Source organism: Amblyomma maculatum, chromosome 6 (assembly GCF_055883805.1).
Source record: "Amblyomma maculatum isolate TAMU_Amacu chromosome 6, ASM5588380v1, whole genome shotgun sequence".
NCBI classification, from domain to species: domain Eukaryota; kingdom Metazoa; phylum Arthropoda; class Arachnida; order Ixodida; family Ixodidae; genus Amblyomma; species Amblyomma maculatum.
In genome coordinates, this window is record NC_139349.1 from 53,903,195 (window position 1) to 53,920,670 (window position 17,476).

Here is a 17,476-nt window from a genome sequence, read left to right on the forward strand (position 1 = left end):
GTTTATGAAGCTTAACGTCCTAAAGAAACTTAGGCTATGGGGGCAAGCCAGTGCAGGGCTCCGAGGTTAATTTCGGCCAGCTGGGATTCTTTAATATGCACCGACAGTGCACTGTGCACGGGCGCCTTGTGGTTTGCCTCCATCAAAAATTGGCCGTTGCGGTGACAGTAGATTGTCCACAGTATGTTAAATGTCTATTGACAGTTTAATGCTGGCACCAGCAATGGTTAGAAAAATAATAAATAGTACACTTTAAAAATTCCCTCACACAAAAATAGTACAGAATGGGCTGTTCTGTTCTGATGCCTTTTTGACATAGCCACCAATTCCTACACTTAACAAATCAATGAATGAGCTTAAGAAAGAACTGACAGTATTTAAACAAAATGTCAATGTCTTCTATGACAGTGGTGAATATAAAAGCAGCCCATTGATCCTTTCAACACAAGCCTGCTGGATTCTGCCCTGTCAGCTGACACCTTTTAACAGTGCCTTTCATCTTACTCAACATAAATGTGCATTAAATTGATGTTTACAGGATCCATATAGCTGCCTACCAAGTGACAATGCAATGACAATGACTCCCAAAAATGACTGTTTTAGTACACGGTCTCTGCTTTCTGCGGGGCTCTAAGAACAAAGTGCTGGTTCGCAACAGTCTCGAAGCGCTGACATAGCCATTTTGTGTTGTGGTATTGCACTGTCGAAAGTTCCCATGCCACGAGGGTTGTTGCCAGGACTTGCAATGCGGCTTGCAAGATATCCCAGAGCTCTAGACCTACACAGAGTGGAAGGAACCCTTATCACCAAATATCTACAGCTCAGGGCAGTGAAGAGAAGAGAAAGATCTTAAAGAGCCCCACTACAGAGGCCAAAGCAGCAGACCGATTAGCCAGAATATAATTTGCAATTTGCAAGTCTCTACATTGTACACCACATAGGTTCAAGCCTGCAGCATACATTCAAGCAACATTGCAAAAAGTGAGCAAAAAGAATAAATCTAACCATGTGGAATAAAAATAACAAATGCAATGAAGCCTCACCCAAGAGCATACGTTGCAAAGAAAAGGCAGTGAGTGCTATATACAATGTGCACATTAAGGGATCAAAATTTGATTCAGACTTTCCACTTGACATTCTTTTTTACACTGCATGCATAAGATAAAACACCACTCCAACGTTCAAAAAAATTATTCAAAGAACAGCGAAAAAAATTCTGCGGTTCACAATTCTATCAGTAACTGTACAGAAAAGAGGCAATACAAGAAAGATCTCGCACTTCAACATAAAGGTTCACAAAATGTCTTGCTTGCACACTAATATTCTTAGCTTGACAGAAAACAAATGCCTCGAATATTAACAAGCTTACTGAAGCAAACATTTTTCTACTGACAAGCCTACTGCAAAATTCTATAAAGGTGCTCCTTAGAGGTAGACAAACCTTCGGCATCAACAAAGAAACAGCAGAGAATATGACATCAAAGTTATAAATTGAAAAAAAATAATAATAATAGGCTGAGCAATTAGGCAATACTATGTTTATCCCTACCAGACTTTTCTGTACAATACCAAACGTGTTAGTCTAGACAAGCACAAGCGTTCAGCGATGACAGCCTTGCTCACCATGTTACTATATTAAATGCAAGCTATCGGATTGGGGCCACGAATGGCAAAGCTCTCCAACACACAGCTGTAGTGCCACTGTTTCAGGTTGGGAGAGGTGCAAGAAGCGGCTAATGATCAATATTTTACAAGAATTTTGTAAGGCAAATAGAACCACATTATAACAGGCCAGGAAGCTATATATTTAACATTACAACGTGACTACAAAGAAAGCACACAACAGCCACATACAGTTTAGCCAAGGTGGCTACAACGAGTCGCCTCGAGTCGCCTATAAACCAATGCAGACCAAAACCAATGGGCCACTTACTGCGCCACGCTTCTCTGAATTTATCCAGTTTCTAAGCTAAAGGCATCGAAACTGGTCTGTGCCAAGACGGCCAATGCTGTTGAGTTTCTATTCCAAAACCATTTGCTGTCAAATATGCTGTGCAGTTATCAATCGCCCAGCACACTTTAGTCTTTAATAAGAGGCCATTTTTATATACATATATAAAATTCTAACTTTCCTGCAATGATACCTGAAGCAAGAAATCATATATACCATATTTACTAGAGTCTAACGCGCACTTTTTTCATAAAAAAGCAGAGCCTAAAAAAGGCACGTGAATTGCAATCGTACGCAAAACAGAACGTCATTACCATCATAATATGTAGGTTAAGACTTTGCACTGGCAGCTGGTAGGATGGTTGGTATATTAGAGACGTTATAACTACGTATTGGGCTGCTTACACCTGTTGTTAACAAAAATCACTACCCACAGCTTTCCCAGATGACGAGTAAGTAGCGCAAGAGAAAATTTTCGGCAGTAACTACAACGCTACTTCCAGTAATCTGCGGAGTGTGTATTACACCAGGACCCAACCAAAAATTTGTTTGCAGTCGGCTTGATTACACACAAGTGCAGAAAGTAACTACTGGTGTTATCGCTGCTGATCTCCTTTAACTACTGGCCTAGTAATTGTATTATCAGTACGTATCTGGTGCTTTGAGGTGCATTTGCGAAGATCGATGAGGATTAATGCGGCAGCAAATGTGAACATCGCTGTACGCTTCTGCACAAATTGTGATTTTTTCCGTAAACATGAAGACGAGATGTGCATAAGAATCAAGTACAATCGCAATTAATAACGAATACAAAATTAGAGGTCAGGTGCCCAATTTCAGGGGTTCCATCAATAGCAAGCAGGTAGAACAGTACACTTGTCTTTACAGAGCACCTTTTAATAATAAGGTAGTAATTATTTATTGGCATCCACACAAGCGCAGCCAAATGGCTACAAACGAAAGCTATACAGCTTTCTCAGAAGTTACGAAATTAAATAAAATTTGTCCTGGTCCGGGGATCGAACCCAAGACCACTGCCTTTCCGGGGCAGTCGTGTATGGCTGTGCTTGGCTGGATGTCAACGAGTAATTACTCCCTTATTAAAATTCTACTCCACATTGGCAGATTCCCCCAAAATATGCGACAAAGACCTTTTTACAATTCACAAGGTACAGAGCTGTCTGGCCTACCAGACTAAATTTCCTGAAAGTTCCCAGGAAAATTATGTACTCATTAATTACGAAAGGCCTAAAACTTCATTAAATCTGAAAGTGATGATATGAGATGAAATTTTATAAGGACTCAAGTTGTCGTTTGCTAAGCTTGAAGATAAAAGCACAGCTATGGAAGGGGTTTGGGGGGGGGGGGGGGGATGTGTCAGCATAGTATATTTTTCACAGGGATAGATTCCAGGAGTCATGACACAAGACAAAACTATTAGATCCATTAAGTGTGTACCACTTTGCACCATGGCTTGGGCATCGATAGCAGTGACTACTATGTACTAAACTTACTGTTAGCGTACAACAATCAAGATAATAAGCTGTAACAGTAAGCAAAACCTTGCTATGTCACCATGTCATAGGAGTACAGACACCAAATATTAGCTGCATCTTCTTTTTTTTTTTTTTTTTCAGTAATGTGCATTACATTAGCATACATCGATCACCATGTGACATTCACCAGGCCTGTAGTTTTCTGGATAGCTGTTTGGTTTGAGGTTTCATTTTCAAAGTCAAGAACACAGAAGTCGATCGAGATGATGACAACATTCAAAGCACAGCGTGAACGGGTGATAGCAAAACACACATAATGCTTAGCAACTTCTTTTAGACTACCTGGACAGAAGCAAAGGGCGCGCACCGCATCAGATTCCCGAAAACAGGAATCCATTTTCGTGTGCCTTCTGGCTGCTTCGTTGTGTGCTCATGTTGTCGCGCTTGATTGCAAATTATTATACAAAATACTGCATGACTTGACTTATTTGAACAGGCCTAGCGTTCACCTGTCACCACCAAATTGTTATAACTGAACTTCTCTCATGCAGCTAGTCTTGTCAGCCGGATGATGGCTGGGGCACCAAAATTTGGCATATGTCACACGAAGCCCAAAAGAAATTCGATATACAGTCAAACCTCGACATAACAAAGTAATACTCGTTTAGAAAAAACTTCACTATACTGAGAACTTTGTTGCACCGAGGGCTCTGCCTTTCAGTGGTGCAAATGATATCGTATTTTCCTGAAACCTTCCTCACCAGCTTTACTTTGCCTACGTGCATTCATGAGGATGACATAGCATTTATGAGGATAATAAAGGCGATTTTAGAAGAAGCACAAAGCTAAACAAGCGGAGAGAGCAGTACAGTAAAGCTTAACACGAGATCGCATATCTAAAAATATTGGTTTAAACTTTTTTGCAGATCCAAGCAAAAGAACCCTTCATTTTTTCCAACACAGAAACAAATTACTTTCTTTTATGATGACAGAATTGGCCTAAATTTGCTTTTTGCACTGTACAAATATCATTGCATAAAAAGTGTAGCTCGAAGCTGCTTCGTTAGACTGAGGAAAAATATGCATGCATTCCAATGGAATCAAGAAGATGGAAGGAAAAAATTTTGTTTGCATCAAAAACTCAACAAATTTAGGTTTGTTATATCAAGGTTCCACTACAATCAGTTTTTTTTTTTTTTTTTCATTTATTTCTGTTCTAGCTCTCGAGTTAGCATAGCTTAGCTGGAATTAAAAGAACAAAACAGCAATTACATCACCCAACTGTTGAAAAAAACCAAGCTAACATGAAAGAAGAACTGCAATTAGTTTCCGTCACGGGTAAGGGAAAATACCACATACTAGCGATTCATGTGATTTATGTATGCCAACGTCTTACACATTATTAAACATCAAACTGAACATTTGGTGTCTGTGCACGCTTAAAGAGAGAATATATGCTTATCATTTCACACCATAAAAAGGGCATATGTGTGCATGGCTATGAAATACAAAGTTTATATGAGCGTGCACATATGGCATGATTGTTCAACAGTGACAAGAACCAACGGTAACATTGATGTTTACGACAGTATTTACGTCCTAGAGATGATGAGCACTCATCATAAATAATTAACCGGCAGTGTAGTAAAGCACAACAAGCATCTCCAAGGTCTCTGTTTAGCACTGAAAGAAGGTGTGCTACCAGATTTCAAGTCATTGCTGACCCAGGCGTAGAAAACACTGCACCTAACAATCTTCTCTGCAGTCACGTCGCTGGATCTGCAAAAACAAAGGCAAATAAGAGTGAATGAACTGCTCACACTAACTGCTAAAAGCCAACGTGAAGCTCCGACTTTAAAAAATGTAACAATTCGCTGCTGCTGCATGCAGTGAGCAAAAGAACAAAAGAACTGTAGGCTACCTCATTTTTTTTATCTCACTTTTGAGACTAGACAGAAGCATGAACAGGAAAGGCATAGAGTGTTCTAGGACAGTTAATAGACCGTGGTTATTGTGCACAGGCACATTGCGAACATAGGTCAAGCAACTTTCCTTCGCAAGCTTTTTTTCTTAAAAAAGCCCTCGATACAAACCAGGGCCTCCTTTATCAGTGCCACACTGTTCCCTTAAATATTCTCGCAGCTTTTGAGCTGTGACACAACTTTGTTCGTGCTCTGAAACAAGCAAAAACATAGTGGGCAGAAAATGTAAGTGACATAAACAACAGTAAAACCATAGTCATATCAAGAACAAAGGCTAAAAATTAGTGCTAAATGGTCACACGACGTGTTTCAGCTAATCACTGCCTTAGTTTTGCTCTTCATGTGAGTCAAAGCTCGTAAAGGTAGGGCGATGCTATTTTTGATTGCATTTTTAACCCTTTAACAGCCGCTCCGGAGATACCTCGGGAGATCATACCGGCACAACCTCTGCCCCTCCCGATACGACTCGTATAACAATAATGGTACGGACATGTCGCGCCATCTGTGGAGAAGCCACATAAAACGCGCAAATCTTGAGGTGTAAATTTGAAACAGCATACGAATCGGATGCTTTTCCACCCCTGTCATCACCATCAACAAAAACGCATCGCTTTCTTCTAGTAAGCACTGCATCCATGGCGAGGCAGTGAGCCACGTGCATCCAAGGTTTGATAGGTGAAGAAAATGAGAAACTGCCAATGAATTCTTACTCAAACGAAATTGACAACGATGAAGCAGCTGAGCTAAAAAGCTTGTCGAAGGAAGACAGTGAGGAAGTGATCCTGCCCCCTATAAAAGTGGGCAACAAGCGGAAACCTGCCGAGCGAAATAAAATATTTAACAAACATGTCCTGCAGAGCATCGTAGTGTATTACTAGCCTAAAATTTCCATGGAATAAACGTGAAAAAAATCCTGGCTAGCATGAAAAGCAACCCAGCAGCGGGTGTGTAGCAGCCCCGAAAAAACTCTGCAGTGAAAGGTTTGGTTTGGTTTTGAGGGGTGTAACGTCCAAAAGCAACTCAGGCCATGAGAGACGCCATAGTGGAGGACTCTGAAAATTTCGACCACCTGGGGTTCATTAACGTGCACTGACATCGCACAGCACATGGGCGCCTTGCTTTTTGCCTCCATCGAAAAGCGGCCGCCGAGGCCGGGATTCGATCCCGCATCCTTGGGGAGTAGTCGAGCGCCGTAACCACTGCGCAACCCCGGCGGGGTGCAGTGAAAGGGTTAATTACTTGCTGCTGCAGCCTCAACAGAAGGCCTGAACAGGCTGAAAAGAAAGGAAGCAAATTACAGCATGTCTTTTTTTTTTTTTCCTACTCAGGGGTAGAAGTAGGCTTAAGAATTTTGTAGCAGCTCACGGAGCAGTAATAAAGCAGTTTTGGAGCATTCAGTTTTAGCTTTGAAGCATGGTTCTAGAGTCAAACGTATTTATTAACTGAAATTTTCTATTCCTGGCATAAAAATATATCTCATTGGATGTCTTTTTAACTTTTAATGCTTTGCTGCCTGCGCACGCATCTCTGACAAGACAAACAGCCAAAACATGCACATATGCTTAAAATATGGCAGTTGACCTGAGCAACAATTTCGAAAATGCTAGCAGAAAACAGAATGCTTGCTTCTACACTTCTAAACTAAGCATTAATTGACTATTTCGACGTGACAGATTCAAACGCGGGGTCTGTCACAATGATGTGCTCAAGCGCCATCACTAGGTTGTAGTTCACACCAATGAGCAACACATTTTTTCTCTCTATCCTGTGCATATCTGTGACGATTTCTCAAAGCAGTGTCCCATGTGTTTCCCGTTACCATGAACGTCTTCTCTACAGCGCCCGAACCGGTCTGCTTGGGGAAGTACTATTGGAAAGGGAAAGAGTGGAATAAACCCTCTTCTCACGTACAGCAAGGAGGTCCAGTCTCTCCCGCTAGCAATGTGTGTGGTCTGCTTTCCGGCGCCTCTACCTGCACCCTCCTCAGTGCATGTTTGGTGACCCAGGCGTAGGCGTACTTGAGGCTCGGCCCCTTACTGCACCATAACAAAATCCTTTTTGATCCTATGTCAATAAATTCCTGGACGCTGGTCAGTAGTGTCTTCGGGAAGGATAGACTGCACATAAGTCGCCTCTTCCTACTTCAGTCTTTTGCCAGTGGCTCTTCGTGTTTTCGCTTGAGTGATGCTGAGGCTTTCTTTATTTCAGCACATTGCCAATAGGCTCTGTATGGCTTCCCAATGCTCTTGAGAACATTTCTAGTGTTTTGCACCTTTATGGCATCATCCCCTTCCCTCAACACTTGAATGACATAGGCTTGACACCCCTGAGCTGTCGTAAAAGTCCATCTTCACGATAAACGGCTTCCTCTCGACATACAGCGCTAAAGTGTACTTCTTTGCCACCTCTTCCCGCTCCACAGTTTCTGCTTGTCGAACCCGTTTCTGAACTTTCGGGCTTGACAGATGGCCTGTTGGTGTGTACTGGGCCTGGTTCTGTTATGTGAACTTTTGGGAGGCAGTATTGGTTGCGAACAGTAACACAGCTTGTGAAGATGTTGTGGATCCACATGTGGTGGGCGACATGGATGCGAAGTAGCATGAGACACTGCTCAAAGGGGTACTTTGATACAGCCTCTAATGCCACAAATGAGAACCATCCTATATTCCCTTCCATGCTGTCCACCGCTACATGCTTGAGACACCTGCAGCACAAGTCAGCCCACATCTTGCCGACACCCCTCCAGAAATTGTTTCATCGCTGACAAGACACACAGTACAGTGTTCACATACAGGAGGCCCAGAACCACCACTAGCTTTCACACTGCTCTCACTTCCACATACCAGTTGAAGGGCCATAACATGTGGTGGCAAAGCACACCTTTGTGTCGGGTCGCTCTCACTTTAAGGCGCTTTTCGTGTTCAGACAGATAGTTTTGTCTATTGCTGATATACAGACCAAAGAATGCGGTTCCACAAGCTGTATTTGTGACCCCTGTGGTGTGCATGGAATAGAAGTGGCCGTTCAGCCCTCACCTCGTGATCATCGAGGTATGCTCACTGAAGTGCAGTTGTGCGCGCTCATGGTTGTGCTACACATATTCTTGAGTTTTGACAGGTTCTCCGCTGCATCTGCAAGGGCGCAATGTCATCCGCATAAAGCATGGCAGGCATCCGTTGCACCAATGGCCATCCTTCCTCGTGATGTAGTGTGAAGTCACAGCCTGACGCCCCCAGTCTCTGTGCCACTCCAGCCACATAAAGCAAGGGTGACAATGGGCACCCTGTGACACTCACGTCGCGCGAGGCCCTAAAGCCATCACCGTCGTAATGTCCAAGTACCAGTGCCCTGAACAGAGACACTTCATCCTCCTCCAGGCCACAGTCTATGAGAATGCACCTGTCGCCTCCGTCTGCAGCCTGCACAATGACCCTGCTAAAGCATTTCCCCACATTTGTGAGCATGTGTAGACCCACGTTCCTGATTAGGGCTATAGCAGTTCGACAGCCACATCGGTGATAGTGATATGGCCGTACCCCTTTGAACTGGTTAACAAATCAAAGCCCATCAGTCTAACCCGGTTATAGCAAAACAGCGGTTCGTAGCGAAGAAAGTTCAATCTCCCATTTCCATTTTTACATTTTCAATACAATTTGGGTCCAGTTTTCACTAAGTAAACAAGCGCACGTCAGCAGATATAACGAAGTGATTTTGTGCCAAATGAAAAATAAAGTATCAATCAGAAAATTTTTACGCCTTCAGGCAAATTTTTATGCGAAAACAAGGACAAAATTTGGCTGATGGCCGCATTCGCAGCGTCGTCTACACTCCCGTGAAGTGAAAGGTTGCTTCACTGCACCACTTGGCTTGCAGTCTTCGTGATGCGGTGCCTTGTCGAGCCGGTTGAGCGGGAGGTAAAGAAAAGTAAGAAAATAAAAGGCAATTTTCGATGATGTTACGGAGCAGCGGTCGACTTGGCGAATCGCGGTTTTTGAATTTCTCTCCACTCGGTTCTGGGCCTGGGAGAGAGAGAGTCAGGGAGAAATCGTTACGAGAGTGAGAGAGGGCGAAAGAAGCGAGAGCGTTGAAAGGTGACCTTCATCATATCCTGTGGGATTGCTCAGACGACCCGCCTCCCAGGCCTCTCACAGAAGCTCCCTCACTTGAATCCTGGGAGGAAGTGCTGCGTAACGCGAGCCCCGATATATAATTGGGCGCCGTAAACCGTGCTGAAGAAGTCGCCGCAAGCCACCAGCTAACAGCCACTTGGCTTTTCCACTAAGACTACTCCCGACAATAAAGTTTTCTCTCTCTCTCTCCTCCGCTTTCGTGGATCTTTGTATGCGCTTCTCTCGCTGACGCCATTACGCCTTCCTGTCTTGTTCCGCTTCTTACCTTTGATATCTCGTGACCTCCGACTTCGCCTGGACAATTTTTAGACAACCGACCTACTCAGTTATATCCGTTCTCGGACCCGACCCTTCGATTTCTCGGCAATGTTGAGTCTCACAAGCCACAGCACCGCAACGGGCAAGAGAAAAGTGTTGTCATTGAAGACGAACAGCACCATTCTGGACGAAGTGCGCCGAAACGTGAAGAGTGACATTACACGGAAGTATGAAATCTCACAGTCCACACTTTCAAAGATAATCAAGAACGGAGCAAGTTCGACGTCGTTCTCGATGACGACGTTGGCAGCGGCAACCAAAAGAGAGTGACTGCGACGAGACGCTGGTTGCGCCCCTAAGCCAGTGACACACTACGTTGACACACTACAGATGTACCTCGGGAGTTCAGAGCAGAACTTCGGTTCGCAGTTGGACGGTATTGACGCCGCGATCCTGATGACCGCACTTGCAAAACATGTTCAGGGAATGCTGGACCACTTCGTCTAGTGGCGATAAAACAGTTTACTAGAAATGTCTCTTGTTTTAATAATCCAGTTACAACAAAATAGCGGATATAGCAAAGCGATTTTCAATTCCCACCGACTTCATTATTACCGGGATAGACTGTTTTTTCTCAAACGAAACATTGTTCACGGTCATCGTCACCAGACACTTGTAAATAAAAATGGCCACATCCACATGAATGTGCCTGTTGGCTGTGAAGGTGTATGAAAGGAATACCAGTGTTTTTTATTTTCTCGTTATGGCTCCCACGTGAAGAAAACTTGTTGACTGCGATGCCAGAAACCTCAGTTGTTTAGAGAACTGAAATGCGTTGAAGCTTATGAACATTGCCAGGGCTTCCAAAATATTTCACTCCGTCGGGAAATTCGTACTAGCAGTTTTCATTGTTGAAGGGTTCAACTGCATACATCGCCTGAATGCTGCCAGTTATGCTCCCGTTGGGCAGAATCACATGCCGCTATGCAAGTAATATGTGCAGATTTAAGATAAAAGTTGTTTGCTATACTCCCAAGTACAAATGCAGTAGCAAAAAGCAAGTTCTCTTTTAGAAGACTCAATATACCGAAGAGTTGAGCTAGTTGGTACTTTAGAAGACTCAAGCAAGATAATTTATTCTACCAGTTTTCAGCAATTAAAAAAGAAAAAGAATGTTTATTATGCAAGTATGGTCACTTCTGGCCTAAGCTAGAGTGAGATGTACAAGTGTCCCAAAAGTAACACGGAGCACGCGAGCTGTGGCCGAACTGGAAAAAACTGCATGCCAACGCACTCTATCAGCAGATGCGCGGCAAAGAGCGAGGGTACGCCGGCACATCCGGCTGACCCATCTCGATAACTTGATGCTCGCGTTATCGCCGCCACGAGCGAAGCTGCGCTGCTACCATCAAAGCTCGCCAGGGGCACTGTCAATACATCATGCAAGGGATTGTTGCTTGTCCGTGCCGTGTGGAAAGTTGGCGTTCGGTAGCTCGCGCTTTTTTTGCTTTCTCAGGAATGCCATTATTTTTAGCCTGCGTAACCACCGTGGTTCGCTCTTCGCTTCACGACAAGTTTGAGACAATGAAACCGAGCAAAATTCACGAAGGACGCAGACAGGGAAAACGAGACACAGGCGTTGATCCAACAACGGGTCGTCGTCTTCTGATCGTGTTCCCTTTCTGCGTCCGTCGTAGAGTTCGCGCTGTTTTTATTCTGATGAACAACCAACTGACTCATGTGTTCTGCGAGTTTTTGCGCGAGCTATAGAATACAATCGCTCATCTATCGCTTTGGCATGTGTGGTCAACGTTTTTTGGCTCAAGGAAGCGCATTAAGAAAAATAGCATGCTCGTGTTGTCTTTAAAAGTAGGAGTATATAAGGATCACTCCACTCGGCACAAATTTGCTTTATTACAGTAGAGAAAAAGAGGATAAACACAAAACGAGGTTCCCTCTCATTAAGTCTTCTGCGTTCGGCTATATTCTTCAAATATGCAAGGAGAATAGGGCAACAGGATGGAGACGATTAAAAAAACTTCTAAAGACAATTTTTATGCAAACTCACAGTTTAATAACAGGTGAAGCTCCCGCTTACGTTAATGACATCGGTCATACGCCGAAGAAGGGACTCATATAAAGAGTCGACGTATCCGTTACTCTCGCCTCCCAGAGGACACCTGGACCCATGTGGTGATTGATACGAGACAGATTACTTTTCAAAGCTCCCTAAACGTTCTCAATGGTGTTCATATTGGCACGTTTTAGAATCCACTCGAATAGCTACACACGCTATACTTCAAGCAAGACTTTCACAACTCGCTCAGTGTGGATGGGGCTATAGTCTTGCTGCAGGAGGATTGCTCCATCTTTAAACGGCCTGTCCAGCTATTACGGGACAAGATAGTGGTCGAGGACATCGCAGTAGCTGGCTCCGTTAAACTTTGATGGCAGTCTAATAAGAGGGCAGAGACGACCTCAACTCACAGCCCCCCAGACGTTCACGCCACAACGACCACTGCTGATTATTTGCGTCGCGAAGTCGGGCAGGTATCTATGTGCGAAATAATAATACGCTGACCAGCTCCTACGTAATTCGTGATTAAAAAAAAAAGGCATTCTCCTCAAAACCATGATTATCAGGCCACAGAGAAAGAGAAAAAATGTTTCGGCTTATAGAGCGTAAGCAATTGCTGCAAGAGGACTAGCGAAGAAAAACAGTTTAATTTCTCTACTTTTACTTGCCCATGCCTTACTGTTGTTTAGAACGCTGTGCTGTTTGTTTACTTCACACAAATCAATCTTATTCGGACATGCCGGCAATTACAAGGACGCCAAACACGCCACTGCTGGTCTCATCTTAAGAAGAAGTTGGCTCATCTGTAAATATGATTTGTCGCCAGCCATCCGCAGTCCATTTCTCGTCGGTGCGAGCAAATGCTAGGCGCTGTGCCTTCTGTATTGCTGTCAAATACGTCTTCTGCGCCGCCACATATCTATTTAATCCAGCTTGCTGGAGACGGTTCCGAATGGGCCCAGACTTTTGTCTAGGCCGAGGACATCTGGAATTTTGTTTGCGCTCTGAAAAGGATCCGCACTGCAGCAGCGACGTTCAGTTTGTCAGCCTCAGCCGAAGTGCACCACTCGTGACCTGGACGTAAAGCATCGCCAAGGCGGCCGCCTTCATCCCTGTAAGCTTGCATTTGCGATTCACTGCAGTCATCGACCTTCCAGTCCTGCGGCATATTTCTCGTTACGATACACCCCGAGCGCATAGAATTTCGCGTCTAATATCCAGTGGAACTCTGGGCGACATTTTTAGTGGAATGGGAATTTCCACAATGTTCGTTTATAAATACGTGCTTGTGGGCGTTTTTTTTTGCAAAAGGTGTCTAGCCTTCTCATCAATTATCAAGATGACATCATGAACGAAGCCAGCTACTGCGAGGCGCTTGGCCGCTATCTCGTCCCATATGACTTGGATGACCCTTTTAACGATAATGTATTCTTCTAGCAGTAACACTGTGGTCTCGTCCACATTGTGCGAGTCATAAAAGTCTTGCTGGAAGAACGGGCTGTGCTGTTTGTGGAGTGAACGCCAACGGACGCTGATACGAACATAAGTGAGGTCGTTTGGTGAACGTTGGAAAGCAATCAACCTCGTATCAGCCGTAGAACTCGTCCATATGACATTTGGGTGGGAGGCTATCAAGATGTGGGACAACCTCCGAAAGCTATGTCGACTTCTCGTGCGAATCTCTTCCGGCTCTTCGTTTACGTCGTAAACCCACTGGGGGCTTTACCGGTTATGAAACTTGAGTTTGCATAACATGGCACATTTTGATGTTATTTTTTACAACTCTTTCCTTTCTGCCACTCATTTCTACCTTTATATGGTTAACTTATTGTTCTCCAGTGTAACAAAATGAATTTGCGTTGAATAAATCGGTCTTGAAATATTAGCCCACTTCCTATGCCATTGAGGACCTATTTGTATTAAAGACAGCAAATGCATGCTATTGTGTTTTGTATTTTATGCGTTGACTAAAAGCGAAACAAAATTTCACCGCACTTCCCAAAGCGTTGCACGAACGTTTATGCTCGTCAGCGCCCAAGCTCGCAGCCAAGTGAGGCTGTTACGTAGACAAAGATAATGCAGTTCTCGACAAAGCATAAAGCACACAGTGCAAACATTTCTGCACGGCACGGACGAACAACAAACCGTGCGGTATTGAAGGCGCCTCTGGTGGGCAGGGATGCTAGCAGCGCAGCTTCGCACTTTGAGGCGATAACGCGAGCATCAAGTTATCGAGATGGGTCAGCCGGATGTGCCGACGCCCCCTCGCTCTTTGCCGCGCATCTGCTGATAGAGTGCGTTGGCATGCAGTTTTTTCCAGTTCGGCCACAGCTCGCGCGCTCCGTATTACTTTTGGGGCACCTGTACTTGCGAGCACTAATGTTCCCACACAAACTGTGGTGTTAGCTCGCAGAAATTGAGCAGGCTTATCAAGTTGCGCCCCATCAATCACCTTGGCTTTTTGTGCTAAGGGCAGTCTTGTTACCACGGCAGCTGATGATGACGGCTTTGAAGGAGACAACCGTCCCCTCGTGCTGTGAAGAGAAATGTTCCACCAGAGAAGGCTTGAAGAGGCAGCTGTAGGAACAGTGACTGCAGAACAGCTCCGACACCTGCGTGTGCTGTGGTGGCTCCACTTCGGAAGAGGCCTCTGCAGAATTAACAAACGAAGCCAAATAATTTGCAACTGATCGCCGGTGGGGACACATCCACACGGCACAAACGTCTGGATGAAGAGTTTACAAAATCAATAAATGAAAACCTTAATTTCTGTGGTTCGCGTTCAGCCGCCGAGCACAAGTTTGCGCGATCAAAATCGGGCAAGGGTGGCTTCATTGCAGTAGAGGCAAAATGCAGAAGACACCCGTATACTGCGCTTTGTCAAGGCCCATTTTTAAGCACAGACAGCCAAAGTTAATCTAGAATCGTCTACTATGATATTCCTCTTCCCCATTTGCTTTCCTCCTTCATCCCTGTTTTTCACGGTAGGGTCGAAGTATTCACAGAGTCAGACAGTTAATGCACCTTTCCTTTCGTTAAAAGCAATTAATATTTTCAATGAAGGTTGGAATTCATATCTGCTATTAAGACTTCAGAGTGCAAAAGTTCACCCTCAAATCTGGTGTAAAAGAAGTCTTCAAGCCCTGTACGACATCTTTTTGTGATGCATTCTTTCTGCGTGCATGTCGTCAGGAAAACAAAATAACTTTGGAATTTCACTTTCAATGAAGGGAAATTAGTTTGCCAATTTGGCGCATCATAGGCCTTTCACCATGAGTGCATGACTCGACTTTATGTGCCTTGGTTTCACCTACAGCTATCGGTCACATAAGTATCACACATAGCCATTCCTGACAAAAGCTCACAATGATAAACTGTTCTTCCGACTCGTTTTACTGTTTTAAATGTGCACTGAGAATAGGAAAGCAATGTTTGTAGAATTAACCGCGCAGCTTAATAAAATTTGCATCAGACATTCTTCTCAACGTCAAGATTATGTGTTCCAAAAAGCACGGTAGAGGAAGCTTTAGTTTTCCATCAAAGTAATTTCAAAGATAGCGCTCCGGGACCCACGACTCGCGCTGCCAGACAGGAAATTTTTACAGCCAACACTATGCTTGATGATGTCACAGTCGTGCACGGGTTGTTGAGCAGATGATGGCGACAATGCAGCGGCCCTACTGGGTGCACTTTGTACGGTGTGGCGTCGCCTGTACGACCCTATGAGGTGCTATTGGCATGGGGTAGGGCGACGGCGGCACTACTCAGCCTGGCAAGACGCAGACACGGTCGACAGCCCGCTTGCAAACAGCACAGACTGTGGAATCACCATCTTGTAGTTCCAGCTCACACTTCCTTTGCAACCATGGATGGTAGCTAGTGTTGTATTGTTGGCTGCACGAGTTATTCTATGAAATACAACACAGTAACTTATCACCGATTTCCAGAGAAAAAAAAGAGCTTCACGACAAACTGACTCCTGCGCTCCGAAGCCCCCTCTGCGTCTGAGAACGTATATATGCTCGGAATATTTCTCACGTGAGACTGCTACTAACACAGGATGGTTCTGATACAGGAGTTTGGCAATGGTGGAGTACTAGGTGATGGTTGAAATAGGACGCTGTGACGACAGTCTTGTAAAGCTGGTGTCGACAAACTTTCCGCACACGACATAAGCTAAACCGCATGCCGCAGCCCACTGGTGTCGGCACGGCAGATTGTTAGCGGGCTACTGTCAGAAAAAAGAAAGCATTTTAAAATCTGTTGATCTCTTAAATAATGTGCAATAGGATAAGCTAATGTAAAAAAAAACAAACAAAAAAACACCTTACTGAGGATCACTGATCTGTAACGAGATTCTGGGGATAAAACGAATTTCTGCTCGCAGCCCCCAGCTGCTGATATGTGGCCCAGCTCATCCGATCTCATACTCTAGCTCCGCTGGTAAGGCATTGCCGAAATTACATCTTTCTTTTACTCTGAGACAGTCGAGTTGACAGTAAGGCTGTTCCACGAACAGACCATTCACTATAGCGCTGATCAATTCCGAAGTGCCGTCTGCTGCGGCTTCGGTGTGAAACAGTTTAGGCCTAGCGACGACTAGACTGCACTGTCCGTCGCTCTCGTGCGCAGCACCGCTGCGGTAAGCTCGCTGCATTTAGCGTGGCAAGTGTTGCAAATCTGTCGTCTAATTTCTCGATGAGGCTGGGGTCGGTCATATTTTGGTGTACTGCCTAACATATATTACGCCGAGCAAACGACCCTGCGAGGACGGAACGGGGCTACTTGCTGTGCTGTCAGGCGCATTATTCCCGAAGTTTGTATCTGTCGGACAGCACACTAGACAATGCCTATATGACTTGTTGCCCTTGAAACTTGCTTTAGTGTGCGAAGTGTACGTGGTTGAAGCTGCATGGCCAGCCCGTGAACTAAAATTTTGCACCTGTGCTTGGCACCTTCCGTACCCTTCCGTAAACAAACGCCGACACCGCCGCTGAACGTCGTAATGCATAGTCGTGATCAGCAGGACGGTTACGTATGACAAGTAAGACTCCAACATGAATTTGAAAGCTGGGCCCGTATTCTGAGTTTGTGTCGTTATCGAAGTGTCACTATGCTGCGGCGATTCCACCGATCAGATGACTCATTTCCCGTTTTCACTCAAGAGCGTGATCATTTTCGCAACGTATCGAAGGCCTACAAAATATTGTGTACGCTCCAATTTTTATCTATCGCAATTGCCATTAATTGAATGGCATTAGTTATGGTCACGTAGCAGCACGTAGAAAAAATGACATTAAATTGAACAAATGCCATGTGGTAAGAATGGCAATAAATTTTCCATGAGGCAGGGGTATTGCTGCGTGGACATTAATCTCACTAGCAGCGAGGCGAATCTGGAGTCGGTATCGCGTGAAAAAAATGGGAATTTCTAGATCGGTCCCCGTCATATATGCCGGCTACTTGCATCAAGGTATGTGTGTTGTGTTGTGTTGGGTTTTATGGCGCATAAGCAACTAAGGCTATCATGCGCCAAGAGCAAGGTTAATGTTAAATCTATAGTTTATTTAAAAAGTTTCCTT

The 17,476-nt window shown here is 44.5% G+C and overlaps 1 protein-coding gene across 4 annotated transcripts in view; it reads right to left on the reverse strand.

The window, feature by feature from the left end:
• Window positions 1-4,632: 4,632 nt before the first annotated feature.
• LOC146185764 (uncharacterized) overlaps window positions 4,633-17,476 on the reverse strand; it is a 40,756-nt gene continuing 27,912 nt past the window's right edge. For 3 of the 4 annotated variants that reach the window (XM_084606684.1, XM_084606685.1, XM_084606686.1), the window contains exons 7-8: window positions 14,347-14,544; window positions 9,237-9,448 (exon numbers count right to left, since the gene is read on the reverse strand). In XM_084606684.1, the coding sequence (XP_084462810.1) occupies window positions 9,252-9,448; window positions 14,347-14,544 (395 nt within the window). In that variant the 3' untranslated portion in view covers window positions 9,237-9,251. Of the gene's footprint in view, window positions 5,227-9,236; window positions 9,449-14,346; window positions 14,545-17,476 lie in introns of those variants that run through there. The other variant, XM_084606687.1, reaches the window with a different exon arrangement.